This window comes from Lasiosphaeria miniovina (genome assembly GCF_030549165.1).
Source record: "Lasiosphaeria miniovina strain SMH2392-1A chromosome Unknown B0T26scaffold_2, whole genome shotgun sequence".
In the NCBI taxonomy this organism is placed as follows: Eukaryota; Fungi; Ascomycota; class Sordariomycetes; order Sordariales; family Lasiosphaeriaceae; genus Lasiosphaeria; species Lasiosphaeria miniovina.
The window spans coordinates 1,429,729-1,454,948 of record NW_026848221.1 but is presented as its reverse complement, the minus strand read 5'-3'; the positions used below and the strand labels follow the sequence as shown (position 1 = coordinate 1,454,948).

Below are 25,220 nucleotides of genomic sequence, written 5' to 3'. Positions count from 1 at the left end.
TTCACTGTCTTCGCGGGCAAAGCTCGCGATTCGGAGAAGAAAATATGCGTTTTGGTAATCGTTCTACCATTCGAGCCTTGAATTGATACATTGCGCTGCCGTCGACCCTAGACCACTCACGCTCTTTGCTAGGCAATATCGTAATATTTAAGCTCTCAAGACGCGCATGCCCCCGGTTTCTTTCTGTGCCACATTCTAGGGGAGGGTGCACATCCGATTCCAAGATACGAGCCACAAGTGCGAGCGAGTCACCGCCGCGAATAATCGTGATAGCGATTAATAGCCTTGCCTGCTGCCAACCCCCGTGCAGTTCAATCACATCCATGCTGAAGCTGTCACAGGACGAAGTTGCAGATTCGACACGATGCTCGGCGGGGAGCTCCCCCACCAAGATCCGTTCGTTCCTGGCACCAAGCAAACAATTTGGAATGTCACATGCCCACTAAAGCGGTTGTGGGGAAGAAGGTACGACGCGGAGAGCGACACCTCTCAAGGTCGCGCAACATCGGAGCATCGAGCAAGTATTGCACAGTAACCCTATGCAAATGTCAATGCGAATCACAGGAGTTAAAAAGTACGAAGCCATTGCCGTATTCTGCTGCAATTTTCTTTTGACGTTCTGCCTCATCCTCTGTTTAGATGGTACTGAAAGGGGGAAAGAGCAGCCCCCGGAACAATTTTCTGTAGCGGGCTGCAGTTGGCCGGCATTGGCAGCAGCACGCACTGATGAATGCAGCCCGTAACAGATCCCCCCGCGCCGCCCGAGAGCGTGGGAGGTTTCGCATGCAGCAAAGAGCCCCAACCTACTCCGTATCCCGGCCGGAATCCAGTGTCCATCCTCCACCTTGTACAACTTACAACCCTCGACGTCAAACGGTATCAGGCCATGTCAGACAGCGCCTTATGACGATGCGCCCCCCGTGCTGCTGCTTTGGTTTCTTTTTAGCCTCTTCCATGTTATAACCCTCTTCTTCTGCCGAGTCCGTCGTCCTTTGTCTACGTTTCTGGCCACTTCCGTGTTCATTCGTACCCCGCCTGCCTTCTTGAGCTGTCGAGGTCTATTGTCCCTGTATTGCCCTCGACGTCACCACCACTTCCACTTCACATATCCGCCCGTGCATCTCTTCCGTTATGGCCGTGCTTTTCGACTTGGACGCCCCGGATGTCGAGCAGCCTCCGTTGTGGGCCATGGCCAATGGCAATGCGATTGGCATCGGCAATGGCAGCAATGCCGTGACGGGCGGGCTCCAGCCACTGTTGCTGCAGCAGCAGCAGCCGCCAGAAGATCAGGGCGAGCGGGACCGGGAACAGGAACAAGAAAAGCAACGCGACGAGGCTCACGAGCCCGTCGTCAGGGAGAATCCGAACCAGAACTCCATGACGCAGGCTTTGGGGTGCTATCCGTAGGCCGCGCCCTCTTAGACCCGCCCCCCCTTCACCTTCCCTGTCTCCAGCATGCTTCTACCTGTCTACCTACCTAGCATGGCTTTTCGAGACTCGCCTTGTCCCACAGTGGAAGAAATCAGGAGGGAAGCTACTGACTGACTGGCTTCTCATCTCTCCCCGCCCCTCGCGCAACAGCATCGTCAAGTCCGTAGCCGCGTCGCTAGACCTAAACACGCTCGACAACCTGTCGCGGACATGTCGGCAGATACGTGCAGGGCTGCTCCAGTATCGTAAGCCGTTGCTGGTATCGACCCTGCACTGCTCGCGCGAGCACCTCCCAGTTGACCCCAACGAGGCGCTGCGGTACCGCGCCAGGGCCAGCAACTGGTTTTACATGATCGAGGACGTCTTCCGCTTCAAGGACACCCCCAAGGCCGGCCAGTGCGCTCGGGATATGGTGGCCGAGTGTCGACGGTGCGGTACTGTTATCTGCCGGGTGAGTTGGTCCTTGCTCCCTGACTGTCCTCGACCCCAGCATGTAGTCTTGGGGACAAGGGAAAACTAACCGTCCGGGGTTTCGCTCTGGCATAGAATTGCGCCGTCAAGCCTCCGGCGCCCATCATCCTACGGGATAGACATCGACGTCTCTGTGTGCCGTGCACCAAGGCACCGCTTGGGTTGCTCGTCAAACCCCAGCTCAGGCCCGAGTTCTCACTCGCCTCGGATTATATGGAGCGTGCCATCTGCAAATGTTCTTCTGATGGTGTGTGGCTGTGCCAGCCATGCGGAAAGTCTATTCGCACCAGTGATGGTGACTACAATAAGTGAGCCGACCCACCCTCTTGTTTTCTGCTTTGCTGTCTGTAGTGTCGTCGAAGCGCGGCTTTGAGACCTCCTAACCTTTCCTGTGTAGCATCTGGAGATGGCGCTATCAGTACACAGAATCGCTCGGCGGGCTTGGGACTGGCATTGGCGAAGGAGACCGCGGCGTTATTTGCGGCCGCGAGGAGGAGTGCTGTGGCGGTCGCGAGCGTGAAGTCGTGACAGACTGTGATGCCGAGGACGCGCGCGAGATGGAACTGCAGCAGTCCGAGGCGCCCGGCGAGAGCGACAACCGGGGGCTTAGCCTCGAACCTATAGACAGCCACGCGAGCAGCAGTGGCAGCATCAGCAGTAGCAGCGCTAGTAGCATTAGTGCCGGCGCGGGTAGCAGCAGCAGCGTCGGCGGCAGCAGGAGCCCAGCCCTGAAGAACCACCGCGTCACTTACCATCATCGCACTGGGCTCGACAGCGGAGATGGCAGAACGCCGAGCCCCACGCTGCTGGGTCCGGGGTACGAGCGGCACGAGATCGAGGGCATCGGCGGCGTCGTGAAGAAGAAGCTAGTCCGGATGGTCAAGATTGGCGCGTGCGTGCCCGAGTTCGACGATGAGCGCGTCCGCGGCGAGAAGCTGGGCCGCGAGATTCGTGGCGAGCTGCGGAGCTGGTGTGGCTGGTGTTTGCGCGTCATTCCCGGCAAGAAGGACTACGAGGCGTCCAAGGCTCGTGGGAAAGGGAGAGATTAAATAACCGAGAGCGTAACAGCAACACGAGACAGGTAAATAGCAGGGACTGGCTTTCAGGAACGCGAGGCTCTGGTGACAACGAGCGATGAACTTTGACATACCGCGGCGAGCGTCTCTGGAATTTCCAACAAAGTCAGTAAGGTAGGATTTCGGTGTTACACATACACATGCTCACATTGAATGAAGGTTGACGCTGACTTTTGTAACATCCGATTTGGGTTAGCCACCTTACCTAAACCTCGGTGTTATAAGGCATTAGCACTGTACTATAGCAATAGGAGGTATATATCTATACTTGCTTCCTTCTTAAGTCCTCGCAAACATTGTGTCACGTTAATATTGATCAATTTAATATTGATCCATTTAATATTGATCCATTTAATATTGGTCCCTTTAATATTGATTCCTTTGATATTGATTCCTTTAATATTGATCCCTTTGATATCAATCCCTTATTATATTATTTCGTCTACTCAAGGGGGCTCTGCCCCAGGAGTGACTTACACAGTTAGATCTGTCACACGAAAGTGAAATGGCTTTCACCCATCACCACGCACACACTAAAAGTGGGTACAGGATGGATCCCTCTGATACTGACGAGACAGCAAGATTTTGTACATGGATTGCAAGAGATGCCTCTCCCAGACAGCTACTTTACGAAAGGATATATACAAGAGAAGAAGCCTGGGGATAGAGAGAGCGGGTAGAATGCATGGTGATGAAATATACATGATATAGAACAGAAGGTAGCGTTTCTCCGAGTTAAAACGGGCAAATGCCGGTTTCCTTCTTTTTTGTACAAGTGCCTCTATATATAGCCGGCCCCCTTTCCCAAACCAACCCGCCCGCTTCTATGCTTGCTACCCTCTTATCTAACACCCAAGAGATTCGCGTGAGTCCCTCTTTAGGTAATCGTACAGAGGCCTCGCCGTCTCCTCTTACCTCTTCATTTCCTGAAGGCCACCATGTAGCAGCCTTGCCTCCGTGCCCAGCTTGCAAGTCGGGCGTCTTATCAGTGACCTTCTGCTCCCTCTGGCTGGCTGATTGTGCTGCGCAGACACATGACCGCGGGCAACCTGGTCTCAAGGGCCACAGCTGCCGTAGCATGGAGCATGCTTATCTCATGGCCAAGTCGGTGTCCCCCAATTGACTGACACGGGGTATGGCAGGAAAAGGGCAGGACAAATAGCAGAAGTCGTCTCTCTCCGCGACAGGGCGGGGGGAGGGAGCTGCCTATAACTCGCCGCGGAACAACATGCCGAGACGCCTGGCACGGTCCTCGCGGGCTTGGCGGCGGCGAGGGCCCCAGCGGGCTTGCTTGTCCTCTTTCCACTTTTTCAAGTCGTCGTAGTACTCCTTCTGCACGCGTATGCCCCTTGTGGCGTAGCGGATGAAGCTATGCGAGACGTTGAAGCGTTGGGCCATGGCGACGCCAGAGTTGGTCCATGGGTCCTCCACGCGCAGGCGGCGAATCTCGGCGACCATTTCGGGCGTAACGGCGAGCTTCTCGGTGCGGTACCTAGCAATATCGGCGGCGGGATCGACCGCGGGCGGCAGGGTTGGGTCGTCCTTAATACCTAGGGGATTCGGCTGCGGCTTCTGGAACTTGTACGACTTCATGCCGCCGTGGTAGAGAGGCGGCACGCTCTCGGGCGGGTTGCCGATCGTGATGCTGGATGGGCCGGCGAGGCCAGTGGTCGGGCCAAACTTGGTTGTGGTGGACGAGGTAAAGAGCGAGGGGAGGTTCGCGCGGCGGCGAGGGTCACTTTTGGGCAGGAACTTGAAGGGCGTGTTGAAGACGGATGGGCTCGACGACGGCGGGTTGAAGATTATGCCTGTCGTCTTGTCCTGCCGCTTGGCGAAGGACGGCTCGGGCGGGACGTTGAGCGCACGTTTTGTTCGTGATGTCGAGGATTTGAAGCGAGCTCCTCCAGGAGCAGCGGCCGGAGAGGCAGTAATGGTCAGCCTCTTTGAGGCGGAAATCAGCTGCTGCATGCCGCTGCCGCTCGCCGGTGCCGCCGATGCCGCCGACTGAAGAAGACGGCAGCAGCAGCTAGCCACCGGTCTCCTTACGAGGTGAGCCTCCATTTTGTGTGTAGGGGGACGATGGGGGCGGCGATAAATAGGAATAGGCCTCTCGAGATTGAGGCGATCGGGGCGAGGACGGAGTCGATGGAAAAGGGCGACGGGCGACTGTCGATAGCCCCAGACGCCACATTAAAGTTGACTAGAAGAATAAAATAAAACCCGAAGCCCGGCCCGTCGAGGACAATGGCAGGGGCAGATACAGAAGCAATTGATGACAGGGCCCGTGAACTTTTTCCCAAGATGCAGACCGCCACCTCCTTCACGCTTCGTCGAGCTGTCGCGAAGGCCAATCCCGCAATTGAACTTTTCTCCCTCCACAGCTACGCACTAGTGTACGCATCACGTGAGCCGACAGTTACCCTCCCGGGAAGGAACGGGGTTTACAGGGGACATTGGCTAATCAGCAATCAGCCCAACTGCTGAGCTACCGGAGCTCCCGCCCCACCTTTCTGCAGCTTCGGCGGCGCTGACATTGACGGACGACGAGCTCGGCAGACGAATAGTAGTTTAAAAGGTATGGAATATATTATATGGATTATATTGATATCCTGCAAGTCCACTGTCTCGGATATCCATATATTTCAGCATTAAAATCCCCATTCTCTCAGTGAAGAAAAAAATTAAGTAGAACCCAACTTGGCCTTCCAACCTCACTCTCCTCATTTCAGTACGTACAGTACTCGCACATGAGAAATAGAGTACTAGGTAAAGACCAGACTCGAATATCTCTTACCGGCTCAGATCCCAAAACGGAGTCAAAAGTAAAAAGGTTATTTGGCGCGCATGGCATCCTTCTTCTTTCCGTGCGCTATTCTCCCAAGTGACAGCATGAGGGTACGTAAGCTGTCGTACATATCCCGAACTCCGTACGGACACTCGACACAAATCAACAGGGTCAGCTGAATGCTTAGCGGAACGCCCGCCAGCCATGCTGCCTGCCTACCTGCCTATATCTAAGAATAATAGGCGTCTAAGCCGTTGGTCTGACTCAACTCTCGCCGCGAGGCTGGTTCAGGAAGTGGCGGTCGTTTGCGATATATATATATATATATTTGAATAATAGAATCACTCACTGTGCAGAAAATATGACACCCGTATTGTTCGGTATGCAGTTCTCGCGATTCATCACTGATGAGAACCTGAATGCTGAGTGGTAACACGATCGGCCCGTAGCTCAGTGGTTCAGGGCTGTGAAGGTAATGATGAGTGTTGAATGTGTCCTTTCAGCGCATCGGTGCCTTGCCGCGTGACGTAAGTTGGGTCAGTGCATGGCATGGCATGGTGTGGCATGCATCAGGCACATCACCTCCTATTTCTAATCGCAAGGGGCAGCGCGCCGGCGCCATTTCCAACCCCCTCCTTGGTCCCTTGGATGAGATGCCGGTGGGCTGACCTACGAAACATAGTGTAGGGAATTCAGGCTGCGTGGGTTGGCGTGCGCCCGGCGCGGGGCGTTACCAACGAACAGGAAGTTATAACTTGGAAATGCCGACGTTCTAAAGAGGAACTTCAACTTGTGTTCCATAGCTGTCATACACGTATACCTAGTGATAATTGAGGTAACAAACGGGAAAAGATTTCTACAGTTTGCCTGTTAGGATTTCCAAAGCCCCAAACCATGGATACCACGGAATGCTTATGGAACGGAAGAATATTGTCGGTATCTGCAGGTGGTGGGGGAAGTGGGGTGTTTGCCAGTGTGCCTTGGCCGAGTTCCAGTGTGGCATCCCATGGCATCCCCAGGCAGGGCGCAGTCAGGGGGAATGGATGTAAGGCAAGTAACCTACCTTGGGCAGGTCTCAGGGACCGCGGCCTGCGACGGCTGAGTTGGCCAACTGTAGAATCCGTTGCAAGTTCCACGCCCGCGATGCAGTGGCCGCGGGCAGCTCTCTGGGCCATGGTTGCAACTTGTTGGCTGTCTAATACGGAGTATTGAGGTGGAAGATTGGACTGCATGTATTCCGTACCCGTCCAACAACGTAGAATGTGTTTTGGAGCCACATCAAAAAGGTCAGGTGAGGCCAGGCAAGACGGCGTTGATTGCTATGGTTTATGCGACAAGTCTTGATCGGGCCAATCGGCAACCCCTCTCCATCCTCCGGAGCTGGGCTGTCCTGTCATCGGGTCCATCAGACCATGCCAGAGGAACGTATACCGCTAATAGATATATGACCGCACTAACATCGTGTACGTGTACGTGTAAAATAAGATTTGAACAGTCAGACGGACTGCAGTGTCATCTTGGAAGGAATACCCAAGGGGATACGGAGTGGGTACCCTTACCTAACCTGCTTGAACAAAGACAAGGACGAGTAGCTCCTTCTTCCCCTGGCTTTGCCCTGCGGCCAAGGCACAGCCGGCAAGCCACAGACGCAGCCCTGTCCCTGGAAGTCCATGTTCGCCGTTGAAGGAAGGGGAACGGTGAGTGTGCAGAAACATAAAAAGGCTTCGAGTTTCGAGTCCGAACAAAACCGCACACCTGGTCAAACAAACTGGCACTGCCTCGGACTCGGATCCAAAATAGGCCCAAAACTAACACAGACAGCACACACCGGAAAGGACAGCTTGAACTACCCCACGATAAACCACCCGGCACCTTCCTGAATTAGGCCGAATCTTGGCGGCCTTTTCGTGTGACCGCTCAATTACCAATTACGTCTTGAAACCGAAAACTGCCCGTCCTAGCGCTCTCACACTGTCCACCCCTCTTTTTTGACTTGGAATGTGCTGAAGCATCGTCGTCATTCCCTGCCGGCCCGTCCTGTCGCCAAAGCAAAGCAAAACACCGACCTCGAGAACAAAGCCAGAGCCGTCCGTCTCCATTTTCGTCTCTATACGGCCGCCCCATCCGTCTCCGCTGCCTGCCGCTCACCCGCCAAACGCTAGTTTTCTCATATTGAAACAAAACAAGCAATTGCAGCACGGGTTCACGGGGTTGCATTGGGCCCGCCCGGACAATCTGGGAACGGGACGCCTCGGGGCAGACAGACAGCCAGCCAGCCAGTCAAGAAACCTTTGAGAACCCTTGGAACCCAACCTTGGATCCGGAATCAGAACTTGTTGGTGTCGGTTTCAGAGACGGGAGCTTGCCAGTCTGCAGTCGCACCACCTTAGTTGGGTCAGTTAGGCCAGCTCCGCGCCCAAGAACAGGTATGTATTACCGTGCAAACTTTCAACGTGTGGTGCATGCCCTCCTGGTTATTGGTCCCCCGAGACGCAGGCTACTTTACGATCGATATACTCGCGGCGAATCGGGGAGCCGGCCCACAGGTCACGCAGCCTTTTTTTTTGTTGCGAGAGAAACGTTTTGCTTTACCCCCCTCCGCTATTGCTCTCAGCCGAGATTGAAGCTGGATGTTTTGTAGTAGCGACTAGCGAGCGGCCCCGTATTCCGCGATGGCATCCCGCTGACCACCCCTCGCGCCACCTTCTAGGTTCTAGATCGATCCGACTTGTGGACAGCCAAAGAGCGAGCCTCAACACATACCTTACCAACCTACCTGAGCTGAGAAACTTGAGACTTGCGACTCGATTCCAGCCCAGCCCGACTCAATAAGCCGTTCCTCGTCTTTCCTCCCCAACTTCCAGAGACATCCCTACATCTACCCGCCATGAGTCTAGCAAGCGGAACGCCGCTGCAAAGCGGCCAGCCAATCCCCAGATTGGCAGAACCGTTCGAGTCGGAAGTCGTCGGTGGTGACATAACCCCAAGAGCGGTGCCCGACGGCGAGGAAAAGAAGGGCAAGAAGCGCGGCCTATTCGGCTTCGGCAAGAAGAAGACGGACGAGACCACCAAGTCCGCCACTAAGACTGGAGCCACGCCCAAGGACATCGCTACGGCAAAAAGGACCGCCACGTCGCCTGTTCGCTCCATGCCGACCTCGCCCGGCCGTGGTTTCCCGTCGTCGCCCCGCCTAGCGTCTCCCGCTGGCAGCCAGATCTTTGAGCGCGACGTGCAAGAGAGCGCTGTGGTGATTCCAAATTCGCCCGCGATTCCCTCGCACATCCAAACCGAGAACTACATCCCGCCTGTGCTCGACGCTTCGTCCGAGGCTATCACAGACAGCCATCTAGACCCTGACAGCGTCGAGATCATCACACACGCCTCGCACCAGCCCGCCGCTATGGGAATGTCCGGCATTGGCATGGGCTCCGGCTCAGGCCTGCTCGAACCGAGTTGGGCCGACGAGCTCGCAGCCTTCTCCTCAGACGCTGACCGCACGGTTGCCGACAGCGCCTCCAACTACGGCAACCTGGACACAACCGACATACGACGGCTGAGCTTCATCTCGTTTGCCGACGTAGTACAGGCAGAGCACCAGCACACGGCCGGAAACGGCCTCGGCGCGGGCTCCCGCGACAGCATCCACATGGCCGGCCTCACGAGCCTAGCATCGGTCGGCATCACGAACCGCTCACCAAGCCCCATTCGCTCGCCCGTGTCGTCCGCTGGCGGCCCTGGCACCAGCCCCCCAACGAGCAAGTCGGGCTCCGTCAAGGGCCTCGAGATGTCGCCCAGCCGGAAACCCCTCGGCAGCCCCACCAGCATCGGACCCACGGTCACGGGCGAGCTTTCCATCGAGACCATGTCCGAGGCCCTGAGAAGGACAGGCAGCGGCGATCTTGGCGGCGTACGAAGTTTCCCGACCAGCCCGATTTGAGACGGCGGTAGGTCCGGATACGGGTAGGAGCGAACATCGGGGAGCAGGGCCGGGCTTGCCCGGTGGCGGCCGAATATATAGGACGCTTTTATTTTCCGCTTTTTTTTCCTTTTCTTTTTTACGACTTTTTTGGGGAAAGACTTTCGGATGGGAACCATGATACCTAGCTGCTGGCTACTTTCTTGCTGATGTTTGGTGCTTTTGTTTTCGTTATCTCCCTTTGGAATGGACGGCAGGTGAGAGGCAGAATATTCGCTTCTCTGGAGGGGAAGAGGGGGGTGAGGGACCGGATGGAGTATTGGTTTTCTTTTTGTACGCTGGTTTACTTTTTCTTCGTTTCTAACGACCATACCTTTTTTTTCTATTCACCTTTTATTTCATTTCGCCCTTTCCCCCCGATTATGTGTCCCTCATTACTTTATCTTTTCGTTCTTGCTCTCCGATAACTTTGTGCTGGAACTGGCGCTGCTGGACGTATACATGTTACATACTGTCATACTCACATTGCTCGCACTACCAGGTACGAATGTTAAATGATGTGTGTAGAAAAAAACAAAACAAAGACGAGAGGGATGAAAGAAACGAGGTTTTTTTGCGGCTAGGGGCTTTTTATCAATTTCTTTTATGTTCTACTTTTTCAAGGTGGTGTAATTGGTATATGAATCTGGTGCTCCGTCCTCTTCGTGTCGGTGGAAGACTAAGAGATTCGGTTTGTCTGTCTGTCTGTTTTATTTGTACCGTTTTTCAGCTTCTGTTCTGGAGAAACATGTGAGCGGAGAGATCGAGAGTGAGACAATGAGAGAAACCAGTCAGCTTGACCAGTTCACAATGTACGTGATTGTGTGGTGAGCAAGGTAGTTTATCTAGGTACCTACCTACGTAGCTGCCGTCTAACTTTCTAATTAGGTATTTCCTTGATCCTTTTCCGGGGTTTGTGGTAATTGTCTGTTTGAACCCAGCGGGTGTGAGGCATGGTTGTTGATGGTTCGTGTAGGGGTAGTGTTCACGGCCAATCTTGATGAGATTTGAAACGTATGATAAGGTGCATTGCTTTCCCCCGCTGTTACTTGTACTTGCAATTGATATCTCATTGCCGTAATTGATGGTTGGGTGGTAGGGAGATAGTCAGAGACCCTTTCCTTGAGATGAGGGGATGCGGTGGTGGCCAAGTTCGTTATTTCAACGGGCGCCTCTGATGAATGGCGCCTATAAGTAAGGTATTTGATCTACGTCGTATGTATATATGTCTTGTGCCCGTTTTTATCAATATAAACCACAATCTTTCTAGCTAATTGTATGGGATTTGTCAAATCGATGATGAATTCCTTCTGTAGCACCTCACTTAATAAAGAAGGAATGAGGTTAAATCCAGTCAAGGTCTAAATTAGACACGGAAAATACACCCAGGATTGATGTAAGTTGGACATTTACATGAGTCGGAGACGAAGATAATAACGAGCGGAACTCTGGTAAAGAAGTCCGAGTAGACAAGATATTGAAATTTCCTACGGCTCAAAGACGACACTGAATGCAGGCGACGAGATGCCACCGTCAAAGCGAAGAATAAATCTACTAAGATGAGAAATTGAGTAATTACTATTAGACGTGGCGACCCAACAAAGAAATCGCCCCACAACGAAATCTCTGCCCCTGTCATCTAATTTCCCGCCCTCCAACTTCAAAACACCACAACTTCATTAATTCAAGCCCGAATTGCTTCAAAATAAGCCATATCGAACCGCCGTGAGCAGCTCATTCAAGCTGCAATACTTGCTGTTGAGCAGGGCGCCTCACAGAAAGACGCCGCTAAGTTGCATGGCATCCCTGCCTCCACCCTCTGCAAACGCATCCATGGGGCAGAAAATCGTGCCAAAAGTAAACAAGCCGAAAGAAACCTCTCCGATGCGCAGGAAAGCTTCCTAGCCAACTGGTGCCTTAATGAGGAAGCTGCAGGGCGCGCTCCTAGCCGTCGTCAGGTGCAGAGATTCGCTCAAGCTATACTCAATGAGGCCGGCACGAAAAAGACCGTTGGCGAGCGATATGTGGATCGCTTCCTACGCCGCAACCCTGCGGTAAAGATGAGGAATTCGGCCTTGTTGGAATCGTCTCGCGTTAAGGGCTCTACTCGTGAGGCTTACGAAGGTTTCTACAAGCGCCTGGCCTTCCAGATCAAGGATAAAAGGGCTATTGCTGCCAACATCGCCAACATGGATGAGCACGGCATGCAGGAGCTTGAGACCCAGGCCAGAGAGGTCATCGGAAGCTCCCTGACAAAGCGGACCCACGTAAAAAGCTCTGATGCAACTACCCGGGTCTCAATTATCGAATGCGGCACTGCAGAGGGCGTTCGTTTGAAGCCCGTGGTCATATTTACCGGGGCCAGTCTACAAGGACAACACTTTCCGGATAACTTCAAGCTAGAGGACAAATTCCCGGAATGGAAGTATGATTACTCAACTACAGGCTGGAGCAACGCCCAAATCGCCTCGCGGTGGCTCAGAGAGGTCTACCTGATCCAAACCGAGCCCAAAACGCCGGGCGAATGGCGTATATTGATCCTTGACGAACATTCCAGCCACATGAACGAATAATTCATGTTGACGGCATGGAAAAACAAGGTTCAGCTTGTCTTTTTACCCTCACATACATCGCACAAGACGCAGCCTCTCGATCGCTCTGTCTTTTCACCTTTGAAGAACTACTTCAGGCAAAACATCAAGGCTCTAGCGGGCTTCACATCGTCGGCACCTATCAACAAGCAACGGTTCCTTTTTTGCTACAGAGATGCCTCGGCCCAGGGTATGAGTGCCCGCAATATACTCTCCGGCATCCGGAATACGGGCATTTAGCCGTACAACCCGGCCCGCGTACTAGATGACCCGGAGGCAGTCATCCAGGAAGATGCCCTCCCTGCCCGGCCTTCCACACCACCATAGGAGGACCTGCATGACGAAGACAGGGCATTCAAAACACCAAAAGGAAGTCAGGATATTCGGAAATACCAGGACAGCATTCGGAATGCCCTCAGTCCGGCTCACAGGCGTGTGAGGGTATTGTTTACTAAGGTCGGGAGGTCCCTGGATCTGAAGAATACCGAGATCGCTTCTTTGAAGGCACAAATTACGCATCTAACGACCGAATTAGAGGCTTCAAAGCCTCGCACGCGTAAGAGGGTATACGAAGATGGAAATGACAAATTTGCACGCATTGAGGAAATTGACAAGGCCCAAAAAGCTAGTCAAATGCCCCACAAACGAAGAAGAGCGGCCCGGGCACCTGCGCAGCCACATGCAGTCGAAGAGGCCCGGGAAATAATCGCCCGTGGCCTTGAGCAATATAGAGAGGCTGAAGAAGAGGATTGAGTATTTTTTTTTTGCTAGTTATTTTGTGTAGAAATGGATAATTTGCGCCCGTAGGGTGGGTGTGGGCATGGTGTGGGTCAATTTCGTTGATGGGCGATTTCGTTGTTGGGTCGGCTTTTCTAGAATCTATTTAGAATTCGTCGTTTCCCGAAGTTAAATCTAAGACCCTGCGATACTCGAGATAAACCTTCACGTACGAAGTAAGGATTGCATCCCTTCAAATGCCAAGAATACACGCAGTGTAGGCGGAAAACTCGAGAACAAACCCCCCGCCCTTCCCCTCATAAACTGAGCATACAAGCGAAAAGCGGCTTCCGATTGGAAGGTCTAGAATCCGTTTGCGAAACACTATGATTAAATTCCACTCCGCAAACTCTAAAACCCCACTAATTAGTACGTAACTAGCAGCGGAGCGCGTAGTATGAGACTATACTTACTAGATTCCCGTGTTAGTTCCACAACAACACCAAAAAAGACACAATGTCCGAGTGGTTAAGGAGACAGACTTGAATAACTCAATATTCAGGGCCATCTGTTGGGTTCGCCCGCGCAAGTTCGAATCTTGTTTGTGTCGTTACATTTTTGCATCTTTTCTCGAAAATATCTTTTTGTGACTTTTGGCTTGCTAGAGATTTAGAGTGCCGCCTCTTATGGTCGCCGCGTCTTTTTTTGGCCAGGCTGCAACACCTACCGTGGGTATCATGGGGGTCGTTTCGCGGCTGCAACTACACCAACATGGTGGCACCCTTTTCCTTCCACAATATGGTAGGTAACCACCAAATATGCATTCGACCGAGTTGCGATGCGATCGTCGTTCACCGGCCTCGTATTTCATATCTACTCCATACTTTTTTCTTCTTCTTCAACTTCATTTTTTTCCTTTGCTCTCGCCCCCTAACAGTAAAATCAAAACCCCCAAATAGAAGACATATCATCACCATCTCCTTCACCCTAATGCCGCATCCTCTTCCCTCTCACGGCACAAGAATTGTGCCCCGTCTAAGCTCATCTTAGACAAGAAATGCGCCAGTGCGCCTAGGATCGAGCATTTTCAAAAGATATCGGAAAAGAAATCAGAACAGCCAAGCAGGCTTAAAGCAGTCAGCTTTGTGCTGGATGGATGGCTGTTAGACAGGAATATGGTCAGAGGGATGTAATTAGTTAGGATGGCCACTATTGATAATCTCTTCTTTTTCTACTATAAGCGGCAAGCACTCAGCCCATTGTTCTCAGCACACATCTGGCAAAGAAGCGCCGCAATTGACCAGCAGGCAACTGCGCCGCCGTCTCCCTTGGTATACTGTCACGCGCATTCATAGGGCAACGGAAATGAAGCATTTGATGCAGGGAGGTAAGGCTTGAATTGTCTGAAAAGGTCTAATCTCTTGTTTCCTTTGGCAGGGCCAAAAGTCTCTTTTTTATAGTTATGAATAGTGGCAAAAGCTGGTGGCGAAGAATCACATAGCAGCTTCTAGATCTTTCTTGCTCAATAATCCCAATATTGTGACATATACTAATTATACAGTATTCCCAAACATGATTACCCGACTGACCGAGACATTACGTATAAACCGGTTTCCCAAAATATATATACAGCCCGAAGAAGAATGAAGAAATACACGGAGTTTAGTGACTCGAAACACCTCAGATACTCATCTCGCTCTTCTCAAAGCCTGTCGTCACCGGTGTCGGTGCGACACCGCCGTCCTCGAGGCCGTTGTTGACTTGGTCCTCGTTAGGCTTGAAGGTGCCCTTGGGGAGCAGGTTCAGGCGGTCCTCCTCCTTGTCGAGGCCGCGGAACTGCAGGTAGAACAAAATGCCGCCTATAGTAGCCGCAACCGCCACGACGCCGTAGTTCCAGATCAGATAGGGGTCCTCGGCGAGGGGCACGAGCGCGAAGCCCAGTGCGCTGGAGATGGCGTTCATGAAGAGACAGATAGACTGGACGACGGAGCGCAGGTTCGCGGGCGCCTTGGAATGCGCGTACTCGAGACTGGTGATTGAGGCGAGCACCTCGGAGAGCGCGATGAGCACGTACGAGCCTGTCTGGGCCCAGACGATGAGGTCGACGTTGGGGCAGTCCGAAGCGTGCGAGCCGCAGTCGCTTTTCTTGTAGATATAGTACTGAATAACGATGGCCCAGACCATGGCTCCTGCGGCGACAAAGTAGCCCGCGGCAATGCGCTTGATGGGGGTGAAGTTAAGCCGCAGTTTGCGAATTGCTGGGTACACAAAAGTGTCAAGCACCGGGATCAGGATGATGAGAGAGAACGGGTTCAGATTCGTCAGCACGTCGTTCGGGACTCCGGCCAGACGCATCGTGGAGGCCTGCGAGATCAAGTTGTTGTTGACTATAGATGAGAGAAATGGGTTAATATTCTAGCACAGCGCTGCGAGAGAAAGGTGAGGGCAATACATACTCTGATTGTAACAGAGCCAGTAGAGAGGATACCACATGAAGACGGCGCATGCGCTGAAACCTCGAGAGACCTCATCGACCCCTAAATATACACGCGTTAGTCAATGCCGAGTCAAAGAGCCGCGTGGGCGGAGCCGTAGAGGGCCACTTACAGGCATCGTTGAAGTCCATCCACTTTGGCTTGGAAGCCGCGTCGAACTTGGACGGCTTGACCGATTCCCAGAAAGTGCCGTCGTGCAGTTGTCTGTACGTCTTGACGGGGTTGATAGACCAGCGGCCCTTGTTGGCAATGCCGAACAGCTTGAACGCCTTGCCCAAGACAGACCCCTGAGGCTCGACACGCTTGTAGCGCTTGCGGCCGTACATCATGACAAGCGGGCAGAAGCAAAGCATGGCTGTGGGGAGCAGGAACGACAACCAGAAGCCAACATAATGCTCGCAATAGACCATGCCGATCTGACCGCACAGGGCGCCGATATTGATGAACATATAGAAGTAGTCATAAACTCTAGAAGCCGTGACGGCAGGGTCGACGATGACCCTCTCGCCCGTCTTGAGGGTCTTGACAGTCATGACATCCATTTCAAGCTGCTCGACAATTAGAGGGTTAACGTTGGGCTTGAAGCCACCAGTGCCGAAACCCATGGTGATGATGCCGATGATGAAGGCGGCCATGGATCCATTGGGGTTCTTGATGACGGGGGGGATGGCGGAGATGACGAGAACGACGTGGCCGACGAGATCGATGGCCAGCGCAAACGCAATCGTCTTGAAACGGCCGAGGTAGTTGTCGGCGACATAGGCACCGAACAGAGGCATTGTGTACTGCCAGAAAGAGTTGAACGTGGTCAAGGCAGTGGCGGTGCGCTGGCCCAGACCGAGGGCACCAGCCTGGCCGCCGCCTCCATCAGCACCTGTCGTCGACCCTATGGGAAGGGCGTGCTGGATGAAGTTGGTGAAGCAGGCCGTGGTTCCATAGTATGAGAAACGCTCAACTGCTTCGACAAAGGCAATCGAGTAGATGCTCCACGGGATCTTCTCGGAGACGCGCCGCAGAGTCAGCAGCTCCTCGTCTGTGGGGGGTCTGCCATCGAGACTGAGGTCCGTCTTCTCGTACGAGGGAGCTGGCGACAGAGCCGGTGCCGCAGAAACCTCGCCCTTCACAAAGTCGACGCCAGGGTCGAGGGTCGTTAGATCCTCAGCCATGGTGGGCGAATGGCATAGGCAGATAGTCGATTATCTGGCTTCGGCCTAGGGAACAGTGATCTGGGGATCTGGGGATTTGTGGACCTAGGGATCGATCTTGGAAAAGTTCCCCGCCTGGCAAGTGCCACGAAAGCCGGTGGTCTAGTCGATGGAGGAAAACGGTTCTCTGTTGTGGCTTGTCTTGGGAATGAGTAGCGCGGAGAGAGTGCGACATGTATAAATAATGGAACATGTCTAAGCTGCGGCCACGCTTGGCTCCACAGCATTCTTGAAATCCACCATCTGCGCCCTGGCAGAAAACCAGCCTTCCCTGCAGGACAATGGAAACGGTGATAAGGTTTCCGATGGCCGGAAGTTAATCAGATGCTGCCGGAGACGGGGCTGGCTAGTTCCCTGGAGACCGACTCCTCACCGTGGTGAATGGAGCTGATGAACCGGGCATGCTTTTGGGCTGCTACCTAGACGCCCACGTTTACCTAGAGCCTCCATCCACTCAGCCCAGCATAGCATATTATCAACGTGGCTGATGAGCACTCGGGTCTGCAGGCAGAGAAAGGCAGTCTCACACTTAGCAAGACGCGTCGACAACAGAAGAAGAGATTGGGCTCGGACTATTGCGTGTGCGATACCCGCCAAATTGTAAGCAAGAAACACACTGCTTGCATAGACATGTTATTTCTCACCGAGGTCAGCCACTGTCTTTGCCGGGTATGAGTGACTGGGGAAGCCAAGCCGGGGCCAGGGGCTTTCAAGGATCACACCCATTCCACTTGTTTATGTATTGCTGGGTCTCTTCTTGGGACTAAACAGCAGGTTAAGTGCCGTCCGTACCTAGATCGATCTGGGCCTGCATGGCGTGCCCGGTAGAGCCAGAGCAAAGCCGTTGGCGGTTGCTCTGAGATTCTTGCCAAGGATGCCGAGCCGGGACTATGCTGACAAGATGGTGACTACCGAGGAGCCGCATAACGGCGACAAGTGCCCGCACCCTTCGGCTCGGCTCTGGATTTAGTTTGAAGATTCTTAGTTTGAGTCTAGCTCGAGGCACTAGAAGATGTCGAGAACTTCATGAAGAGCCGAGGGGTGGGGGTATTCCCATGGAACTCCATCAGTGCATGACTTCCCCTAATCTCGAGCAAACAGGTAGGCAAGCGTTGCATAGATAGAAATTGGGTAAATACCTGTCGAGCAAGCTTCTCGCACCGCATACGAGCATTGCGCACAATGAAAGTTGTGACTCCCAACCTGGAAGTTGACTGATGCTCGCAATGGCCAGTAAATTTCGGTGCGATAGGGCACCAAGGCACCTGGACAATAGTAAAATGAAATCTGGCACCAAACTTTGTGCCTGGGCAGATCTTGACGAGCTGAGATGGGGCTGCGAAAGACAGAAGAAACTTTGCCCCACCGAGCAGTGATTTCCACTCGACCACTGCGATCTCGGGGAGAATCTGAACCATTGACTGTCGAATCTCGAGTGCGAGGAAGCTGCACCCCACCTTGGCTGCGGAGACGGAAACAAAAAACGAAACTTCTTTCCCGCTTCTCGGGGAATTGGTAATTCCTCCCTTCCATCTGGGGCCGGCACTTCTGTCGTTCTTACCTTGGGTGCTTCTTCCAGGTTGGCTGTTGATGGTCAGCCGGTACAGTACCCGACCGCCACCGCCATCGAAGCAGCTCCTGTCAATCTAGGAAAGGCACTAGGCAAGTATCGGAGCAGAATGAGCAAGAGCCTGCTGTACCTACAATATTTACCACCATAGCCAGGGCAGAGCCAAAACCATTGACAGACTCTTGTAATCAATTTTCGCATGCTGAAGTACTGGGGAGACTAATTAACTCAAAATCTTTGCATAAAAGAAGAAGGTTTACGTGCCATCCTCCCCCTTTTCCCCACGATTCCCAATTCCCGACACGCATGACTGCAAAATGGGTGCATTATCCGAACCGCCATGCAAGGCGCCGCCTAGCTTCCGGACATAAAACAAAAGAAGGCCTTGTCTCCGGGGAAGACGTGCAAAGATGGGGTAAACGGTCGATTTAAGGTGCTGTCGCCTTCCTCGGCTGCTTGCCCCTTTCCCCCTTTCGACTCAAGCGCCGCCTTCCCTGCTTTCTGTTACTATGCCTCGGCTATCATTCGCCCGGCCTCCGCAAAGCGGCGCCGGAGCCATGCTGCTGGCGTTGTCACTGGCAGGGAGGGTATATCCTCGCAAGTTAGTCCAGGCAGGAAATTGTTCCCATCCGCTTGCACCAACCAGCGTGACCACATCGTCGACTCTCCTCGGTCATGATAACTAGAGCCCCGGCATCAGCTTCGCCAAGCCTTGGAAACCACCCATGCCCCCTATCTGAGCTTATCCCTACATAGCAAGAAAGCAATGGCTATCCGCTCTGCCAAGGACGACGGCCAAGCTGCTCCGATTGTGACTATGAATGCAGAGCTGGAAGAGGAAGAGGTCGGTCTAGACCGACTAGACCAGCGAAGACGACAGGAACAGGATCGGAAACATGAAGAATCCCAAGCCACTGGCATCTGGACTGGCTCGTCCGACCTGGAACACGACTCAATCAACGAAGAGAGACGCGGAGACAGCGACCGGGAGCCGGCACACGTGTCACTGGGCCAGGGCAACCCGGTAGAGCACTACAGCTCCTTCTTCGAGGTGCCCGACGCCATCTACGACAAGTTCCCGCCCCACCGCAAAGCCATCATCGTGGCGCTGCTGTCATTCTGTGCCTTTCTGTCGCCCATCTCGAGCACGTCGGTGCTGGCCGCCACCCCCGAGGTGGCCGCCGAGTACAGCACCGATGGATCCATCATCAACGTCGTCAACGCCGTCTACTTGCTCATGATGGGCATCTCGCCCATTATTTGGGGGCCCATGAGCGAGGTATACGGGCGGAGAAGGGTGAGAAGCCACAGCCAGAGAGGACCTTCTTATTAGTGACAGAACCAAGCGAGGCTGACAATGGACCAAAACCCCCTTTCACGCTTCAGATAAACCAGATCTCTGCCGTCTTATTTTGCGGCTGCAGCATCGGCACAGCCCTGGCGCCCAACCTGGTCGCTTTCTTTATTTTCAGAATCTTGACGGCCTTTCAAGGGACGGCCTTCATCCTCGTCGGGTCGGCATGCATAGGGTGAGCTGAGAACGAGTTTACTATTCCATTATCTACCAGGTGGAGAGGGGCAGAGAAGCATAGATTGCCTTCTATATTTCAATATGCGAAACTCACATGTCGGAACAGCGACATCTACCGGCCTACGGAGCGTGCTACAGCGCTGGGCTGGTTCATGTCCGGAACCCTCATCGGGCCCGCCTTTGGGCCCTTTGTCGGGGGCATCATCGTGACGTACACGTCGTGGCGCGTCATCTTCTGGCTGCAGGCTGGCCTGGCCGGTGTCGCGGCAGCGGGCACGTTCACAGCGCTTCTGCCCGAGACGATCCACCAGCGCAAGAGCGACCACCTGGTTGGTCTCGGGCCGCGGAAACGGGCAGTCGTGCTCTGGAGCATGGTCAACCCTGGGCGGGTGCTGGCTCTCCTGATCTCGTACCCGAACCTCGCCGTAGCCAGCATCGCCTCGTCGGCGGCTATCTGGAACATGTACTCGCTACTCACGCCCATCCGCTACGTGCTAAACCCGCGGTTCGGGCTGGAGACACCCATGCAAGGTGGCCTCTTCTATCTCGCCCCCGGGTTCGGCTATCTCGTTGGAACTACGGTTGGCGGGAGGTGGGCTGATCACACTGTTAAGAAGTGGTGGGTGGTCTGCTTTCATTTAAAAATATCCTCTGACAGCCTCTTTTTGCCTGGCTACCTTGCACCTACAAAGAACGAACCGGGCATACGGAGTCTAACAAGATGCCGCTAGGATTGCTTGCCGCAATGGTGTGCGCGTGCCCGAAGACCGGTTGCGTGCGGCGGTGCCCTTTTTGGGCATCGCGATACCCGTGTGCGTGCTGATCTACGGATGGGGGGTGGAAGAGAACGTGGGCGGGATTCCGCTGGCGGTGGTGACGCTGTTCCTGCAGGGCGTGTCGCAGATGTTCTGCTTCACGTGCCTCAACACGTATTGCCTTGACGTTATGCAAGGGCGAAGCGCCGAGGTGATTGCGGGCAACTACTTTGTGCGGTACTCATTCGCGTGCGCCGCCACGGCCTGCGTGCTGCCGGCCGTCCGCGCCATCGGCGTCGGCTGGTTCTCGACCGTCAGCGCCCTCTTCCTCGTCGCCGCCGCCGCGTCGACCCTCGCCACCATCCGCTGGGGCAAGGGATGGCGCGACAGGGTGGACGCGAAGCGCAGGGTCAAGAGAGCCGCCGACCACGCCATCACGAGCAAGGAGCTCGGGGAAGGGAAAGCGGAGGAAGGGAAGGGGGAGGAAGAAACCGGGGTGTAATCACTCAAAGGCTAGGCTAGTAACAACACGCGTATTGCAATAGTTTGATAGTGGCTCAGCTGTGAACTGCGTAGCTTGGCCATGTGATACTATGTTCGCCATGGACCTAAACCGCAGTGGCTGGAGGCCGTCCAGAATAGTTTTCCCCGAAGGTCTTAAACCTCCAATATTGAAGTAGAGAAGTGTTGCCTTGGTGACAGGGGGCAAGATGAATATCAGCGTGCGTCATCCAACGCCAACAAGCTGATGCTATCTAAATGGGGTGCATGGCTAGATCAAGGTAACACAAACGCCGCGAGAAGGCTGACGCGTATAAGATCTAAGATTATCGCGGCAGTGTCCGAGTTCAAGTTTGTTGGATGGACGACGAGAAGGGCGGCAGCAGGGAGGGGCTTCACATTTGGAGAAAAGGGGTTCAAGCATAGATGTGTAGGTGCTCCGGATATATCTGTGCTTTGAAGAGAGAGTGGCGGGAGGAGTAGCGCTGTGCTTGTGCTTGTGCTCGGACACTTTTATTAATATCCTTTTGCCATAAAGAGGGCGACTGGCTACCGAGCCTCACGTCTTCGCTCACAGGCAGGCAGGGATAGGGGTAAGATAGATAGGTACGGTAAGGTAAGGTGGGCAAGTACTAGATAGGTGTATATCTATTCCTTCGTGATCGTATGTAGGAAAGAGTGTGTGTGTGTTGACACGAGACTAAGAGGCAGATAAATGTTGGGCATTCTTCTTCCAACCTGCACACACGTGTAGACACCCATCCATCTACACTGTTCGACAACGGCTAAATGTTATACGCAGAAACATATACACTTGTGCGATAATTCACCAGCACGAATATGCCCGGGTGCTAGCTGTGGTATTTTGGCCGTGCGTGTATGTTCATAGTATACGCACGCACTGTCCGTTGTCACGCTGGAAAACTTGGGATTGACAGGATAGGGGCCTTGCTTGGACTGGTTAGGTAGGTACATATCCCTTGGATATGGATTGGGAAAAGTACCATCCATCTCTCTCGATGTCTAGCAGTCCGCATGTGTGTGTGAGAGGAAGAGAGAGAAGGGTAGAGGTCGGCGCGAAGCCCCCTCCTCTATCTCCCATTGCCTAGGACATAAGAAAACGAAATTTAGATGTTCGGTCTTCGATAGAGTTGACGAATAAATAAATTCCGTAGGCTGCGCACCTACCGGTTTTGTTCGCAAGCGAGCAGCCAGCAAAACCTTGATTCGTGCAGATTACGCACCCCTCCCCCGGCTTAGGTCTAAGCTCTTGGTTAACGTCAAGGACCCGAGTGCTGAGAGCTGATGATGGTAGCGGCGGAGAAGGGGGTGGAAACTCTAACGCAGTTTGAGCGGCCCGTCAAGGCGGCAGATCGCCAACTAGACTGCTAGGTAAAGGTAGGTATATCAACGAGAAAGCTTGCTCCTGTTTTTATTGTTGGCTCGAAAATCCAACAATTGACGGCGAGGAGGTATTTTTTCCGTTCTCTCTTTTTTCCATTGTCCTCCTCTCAGAGAAGATGGTCTCGCCAGCTAGGCACCTTGGCGGGTTCTAGCTTTACGATGTGAATAGTTGATATAGTCCTTGACATCAACCAGACAGAAAGGGTGTTTGGAACACCGGAGTGTCGTCATCCCCATTTTCTCACCAAAGAAAACTGGGTCAGGGAATGCTTCTCGAAGACTTCTGATGGGGGGCTGGGGCGTTTTCTGCCTCGTGTGGTCAAGGCCAAAGAAAGAAAGAAGAAAAAGGGTCTGAGATGTGGAAAGTTTGCCGGCCTCTGTTGGCCTGTTCATTCGAGCGACTGTGGGTGTGAAACCGAGCCTCACTGTCTCGTTGCGCCTTTTTGTTTCAGCAGCTTTTGTGAATGGCGTGTTGCTATCCGTCTAGATGTCTGAGCATAACGGCACCCCCCCGCCCGGGCAACCATGCGACCCGTCCACAAGCAAGATGGAATGACAAGCAGGAAAATAACAAGATGATAACAAGATGATGTGCAACGGTAATAACTGCCCATAGACCGGCCAGCCAATTTTAATTTCGACTCATGTCGTCGTCGTCGTCGTAATTTGATGGCTGGGGGTCCTTTCTATTTTTGGCTGTATTCTAGCAAAAGACGGACACTCAGCACGGATGGCTCCCGCACAGGCGTGCGCAGCTTGTGCAGAGACCCATCCCGCTGGATCGCCCAGGCAATCCCGCACGACCGAGCATGATCTGCCGCGTGCGGAGAGAGATGCGAGCTTGGCATTATCGAAGCTTCCTGGATCGGCAGAGCCCTGAGACAGCCGACGCTGGGCCGCCGCGACGGTCGGTGGGATGTTTCCTGTTACTCGGCAGCCACGGCCTCGGCCACCCGGCCTGATTCGGCTTTACTTGGTACCAACAGCCCACGCAGTTCCAACTGAGCTGAGCCTGACACGGCCTCAGGCTGTCCGCCATTTCGGATTGGCATCCCAATTAGGGCGGGCTGAGGCTGAATTCTGCAATCAACTTTGTTCGTGGCAAGCTATGCCAATTGTCTTGTGGAAGAAAGGCCAAAGGCGGCCGCTGCAAGACGGTTCGATCAGCAGCTGCAGGGTTGTGAAAGGCGCGGCGCCAGGCGCTGCGCTCAGCACTGCTCAGCGCTGTCTGTACAGTACGGAGTCCGGAGTACGGAGTACCGTCGGCAACTGGGCGACACAAACATACCAAGACGCAGTCGGACACACAATGTCCCTATAACGGCCACAGAGCACAAACCTGAGGACAATCAAATGGGCCTGTTCCAGGTCCAGGTGAGATGTCACTCACAGGTTGTGCCCCTCCACTCCGAGTCGCCAGTTGGTACGAAAAACGGTGAAAAAGGGAGCACGGTGCCGGGGATTGGAGCGTGCTCCTTCTGTGTCCGTATCTGACTAAAATTGCTAGTTACCCCACCATTACGTAGATGGGACCGTGAGGTGGGACCAAGCAGTTCAAGGGACAACCTCAAACTTGCTCTGGGTCTCGAGCTCCTGCCGTACCAAACGAAGAGCTTGTCCGGTGCTTCCACTTCAGCTTGCTTGCTCGAGGTACAGGTATTGCTTCAACCCAATCACCTGACTTCCTAACCTTCAATTGGAAACAAGCCGATTACGACAGACAGGCTGAGATACCTGCGCAAGCGAAATGCTAGCTAGAACTCAATCTTGGAGCTCGATCCCCTCCCCAGGTTCCTAAACGTCTGCTCTCTGACGCTGTAAGAGCTTCTTCGTCCAATCACTGAACAAAAATTGGAAACCGCACGCCCGACAAGGTCGTCTCTGTTTGTGGCGTAGGAGAATTAAAGACCTCATGGCCGCCGGTATCCGAAGCCTGGGGGGAAGGGGGGCCCAAAATAGGTCCCTAGCTGTGTTCGTGACAGCCAGCAGCCAGACGACTATCGCTGACGCCCCGCCCCAGCCCGAGTCGGACGCTTGATCGGGAGTGGGGGACTCGGGAGGGGGTAGGGGGGAGGGGCTCGAACCAAGATGCACGATCTGAGATCTAAGATCTGAGAGATGCATCCACTGGGTGGGAGGCCGGGGCCGGGGCCGGGAGGGTGTCGAGCTATCCCGCCTGTCCGCGCATCAGTTCAGCCGTGGGCCAACATGCAATGCTGTCGGCCTCTTAAACTCAGGTCGCCCCAGAACTGGTACCTGGTACTTTCCCCCCAAGACTTGGAACCAGTCTATATACCTCCGTCTGCCGTCCGGGCTGGGTGCGTCGCAACCCTCATAGTGTTGGCCTAGCTGGTAGTGCTGGCCTGGTCCTGTAGGCGACTTCCACGTTTCTCTCTCCCATACCAAAACTACTAGTATGGGGGGTGTTTCTTAGAGTCTCATGCTCTCCCCCACCGCTTATCCCCCTCGTTCCCGCCCCGCCTCCATGCCTGTCCGCTGATCGCGCATGGCCCGTCTTGGTAGTGCCTTCAACAAGCTTCAAGAACTTTCTAATATTCCTCTGCATCAGATCTTCGAGAGTGGGTGCCCTGTGCCTCTCGATTATCTCTCTGACTGACGTCTTCTCTTTCCCCGAGCAACACGTCTGCTTGTTTACTCGTCTATGCACCCTCCTTTAAACTCGGTGGCATTCCTTTCCCGAGTCGGATCCCGCTCTCACTCATAGTCAATGGT

General features: G+C 53.8%; 6 protein-coding genes and 1 non-coding gene across 7 annotated transcripts; 5 read left to right on the top strand and 2 right to left on the bottom strand.

Moving 5' to 3' along the window:
* Positions 1-1,320: 1,320 nt before the first annotated feature.
* B0T26DRAFT_615043 (uncharacterized protein) lies at positions 1,321-2,942 on the top strand (the record flags this gene model as incomplete). Its single annotated transcript, XM_060435968.1, has 5 exons — positions 1,321-1,403; positions 1,582-1,882; positions 1,978-2,210; positions 2,300-2,580; positions 2,683-2,942. Coding segments are annotated over 5 exons (1,158 nt in total), but the record flags the coding sequence as incomplete, so codon positions are not given.
* Positions 2,943-3,604: 662 nt separating this feature from the next.
* On the top strand, positions 3,605-4,142 carry B0T26DRAFT_118431 (uncharacterized protein). The gene has a single exon (XM_060433315.1). It carries the CDS (start codon positions 3,727-3,729, stop codon positions 4,099-4,101), a length of 375 nt encoding a protein of 124 aa, XP_060299988.1. The 5' UTR covers positions 3,605-3,726; the 3' UTR covers positions 4,102-4,142.
* A 42-nt stretch (positions 4,143-4,184) lies between these two features.
* Positions 4,185-5,359, bottom strand: B0T26DRAFT_846469 (mitochondrial ribosomal protein subunit L20-domain-containing protein; the record flags this gene model as incomplete). Its single annotated transcript, XM_060447594.1, has 2 exons — positions 4,596-5,359; positions 4,185-4,520 (listed from the first exon to the last, which is right to left on the bottom strand). The coding sequence occupies exons 1-2, from the start codon at positions 5,037-5,039 to the stop codon at positions 4,185-4,187; spliced, it is 780 nt and encodes a 259-aa protein (XP_060299987.1). The 5' UTR covers positions 5,040-5,359.
* A 2,795-nt stretch (positions 5,360-8,154) lies between these two features.
* Positions 8,155-9,794, top strand: B0T26DRAFT_118392 (uncharacterized protein). Its single transcript, XM_060433314.1, has 2 exons — positions 8,155-8,157; positions 8,481-9,794. Exon 2 carries the CDS (start codon positions 8,651-8,653, stop codon positions 9,698-9,700), a length of 1,050 nt encoding a protein of 349 aa, XP_060299986.1. The 5' UTR covers positions 8,155-8,157; positions 8,481-8,650; the 3' UTR covers positions 9,701-9,794.
* A 3,742-nt stretch (positions 9,795-13,536) lies between these two features.
* B0T26DRAFT_t80 lies at positions 13,537-13,636 on the top strand. The gene has a single exon. It is a non-coding gene; the product is annotated as a tRNA-Ser (tRNA).
* Positions 13,637-14,706: 1,070 nt separating this feature from the next.
* On the bottom strand, positions 14,707-16,687 carry B0T26DRAFT_671839 (POT family-domain-containing protein; the record flags this gene model as incomplete). The annotated part of the gene is made up of 3 exons (XM_060439383.1): positions 14,707-15,413; positions 15,483-15,563; positions 15,634-16,687. 3 exons carry the CDS (start codon positions 16,685-16,687, stop codon positions 14,707-14,709), a joined length of 1,842 nt encoding a protein of 613 aa, XP_060299985.1.
* Positions 16,688-19,113: 2,426 nt separating this feature from the next.
* Positions 19,114-21,084, top strand: B0T26DRAFT_638042 (major facilitator superfamily domain-containing protein; the record flags this gene model as incomplete). The annotated part of the gene is made up of 4 exons (XM_060436988.1): positions 19,114-19,593; positions 19,683-19,825; positions 19,934-20,446; positions 20,559-21,084. The coding sequence occupies 4 exons, from the start codon at positions 19,114-19,116 to the stop codon at positions 21,082-21,084; spliced, it is 1,662 nt and encodes a 553-aa protein (XP_060299984.1).
* Positions 21,085-25,220: the final 4,136 nt, after the last annotated feature.

Bases quoted from the DNA above. Each gene is read 5' to 3' on its own strand.
- B0T26DRAFT_118392 (XM_060433314.1), top strand. From the start codon at position 8,651: ATGAGTCTAGCAAGCGGAACGCCGCTGCAAAGCGGCCAGCCAATCCCC.
- B0T26DRAFT_118431 (XM_060433315.1), top strand. From the start codon at position 3,727: ATGCCGGTTTCCTTCTTTTTTGTACAAGTGCCTCTATATATAGCCGGC.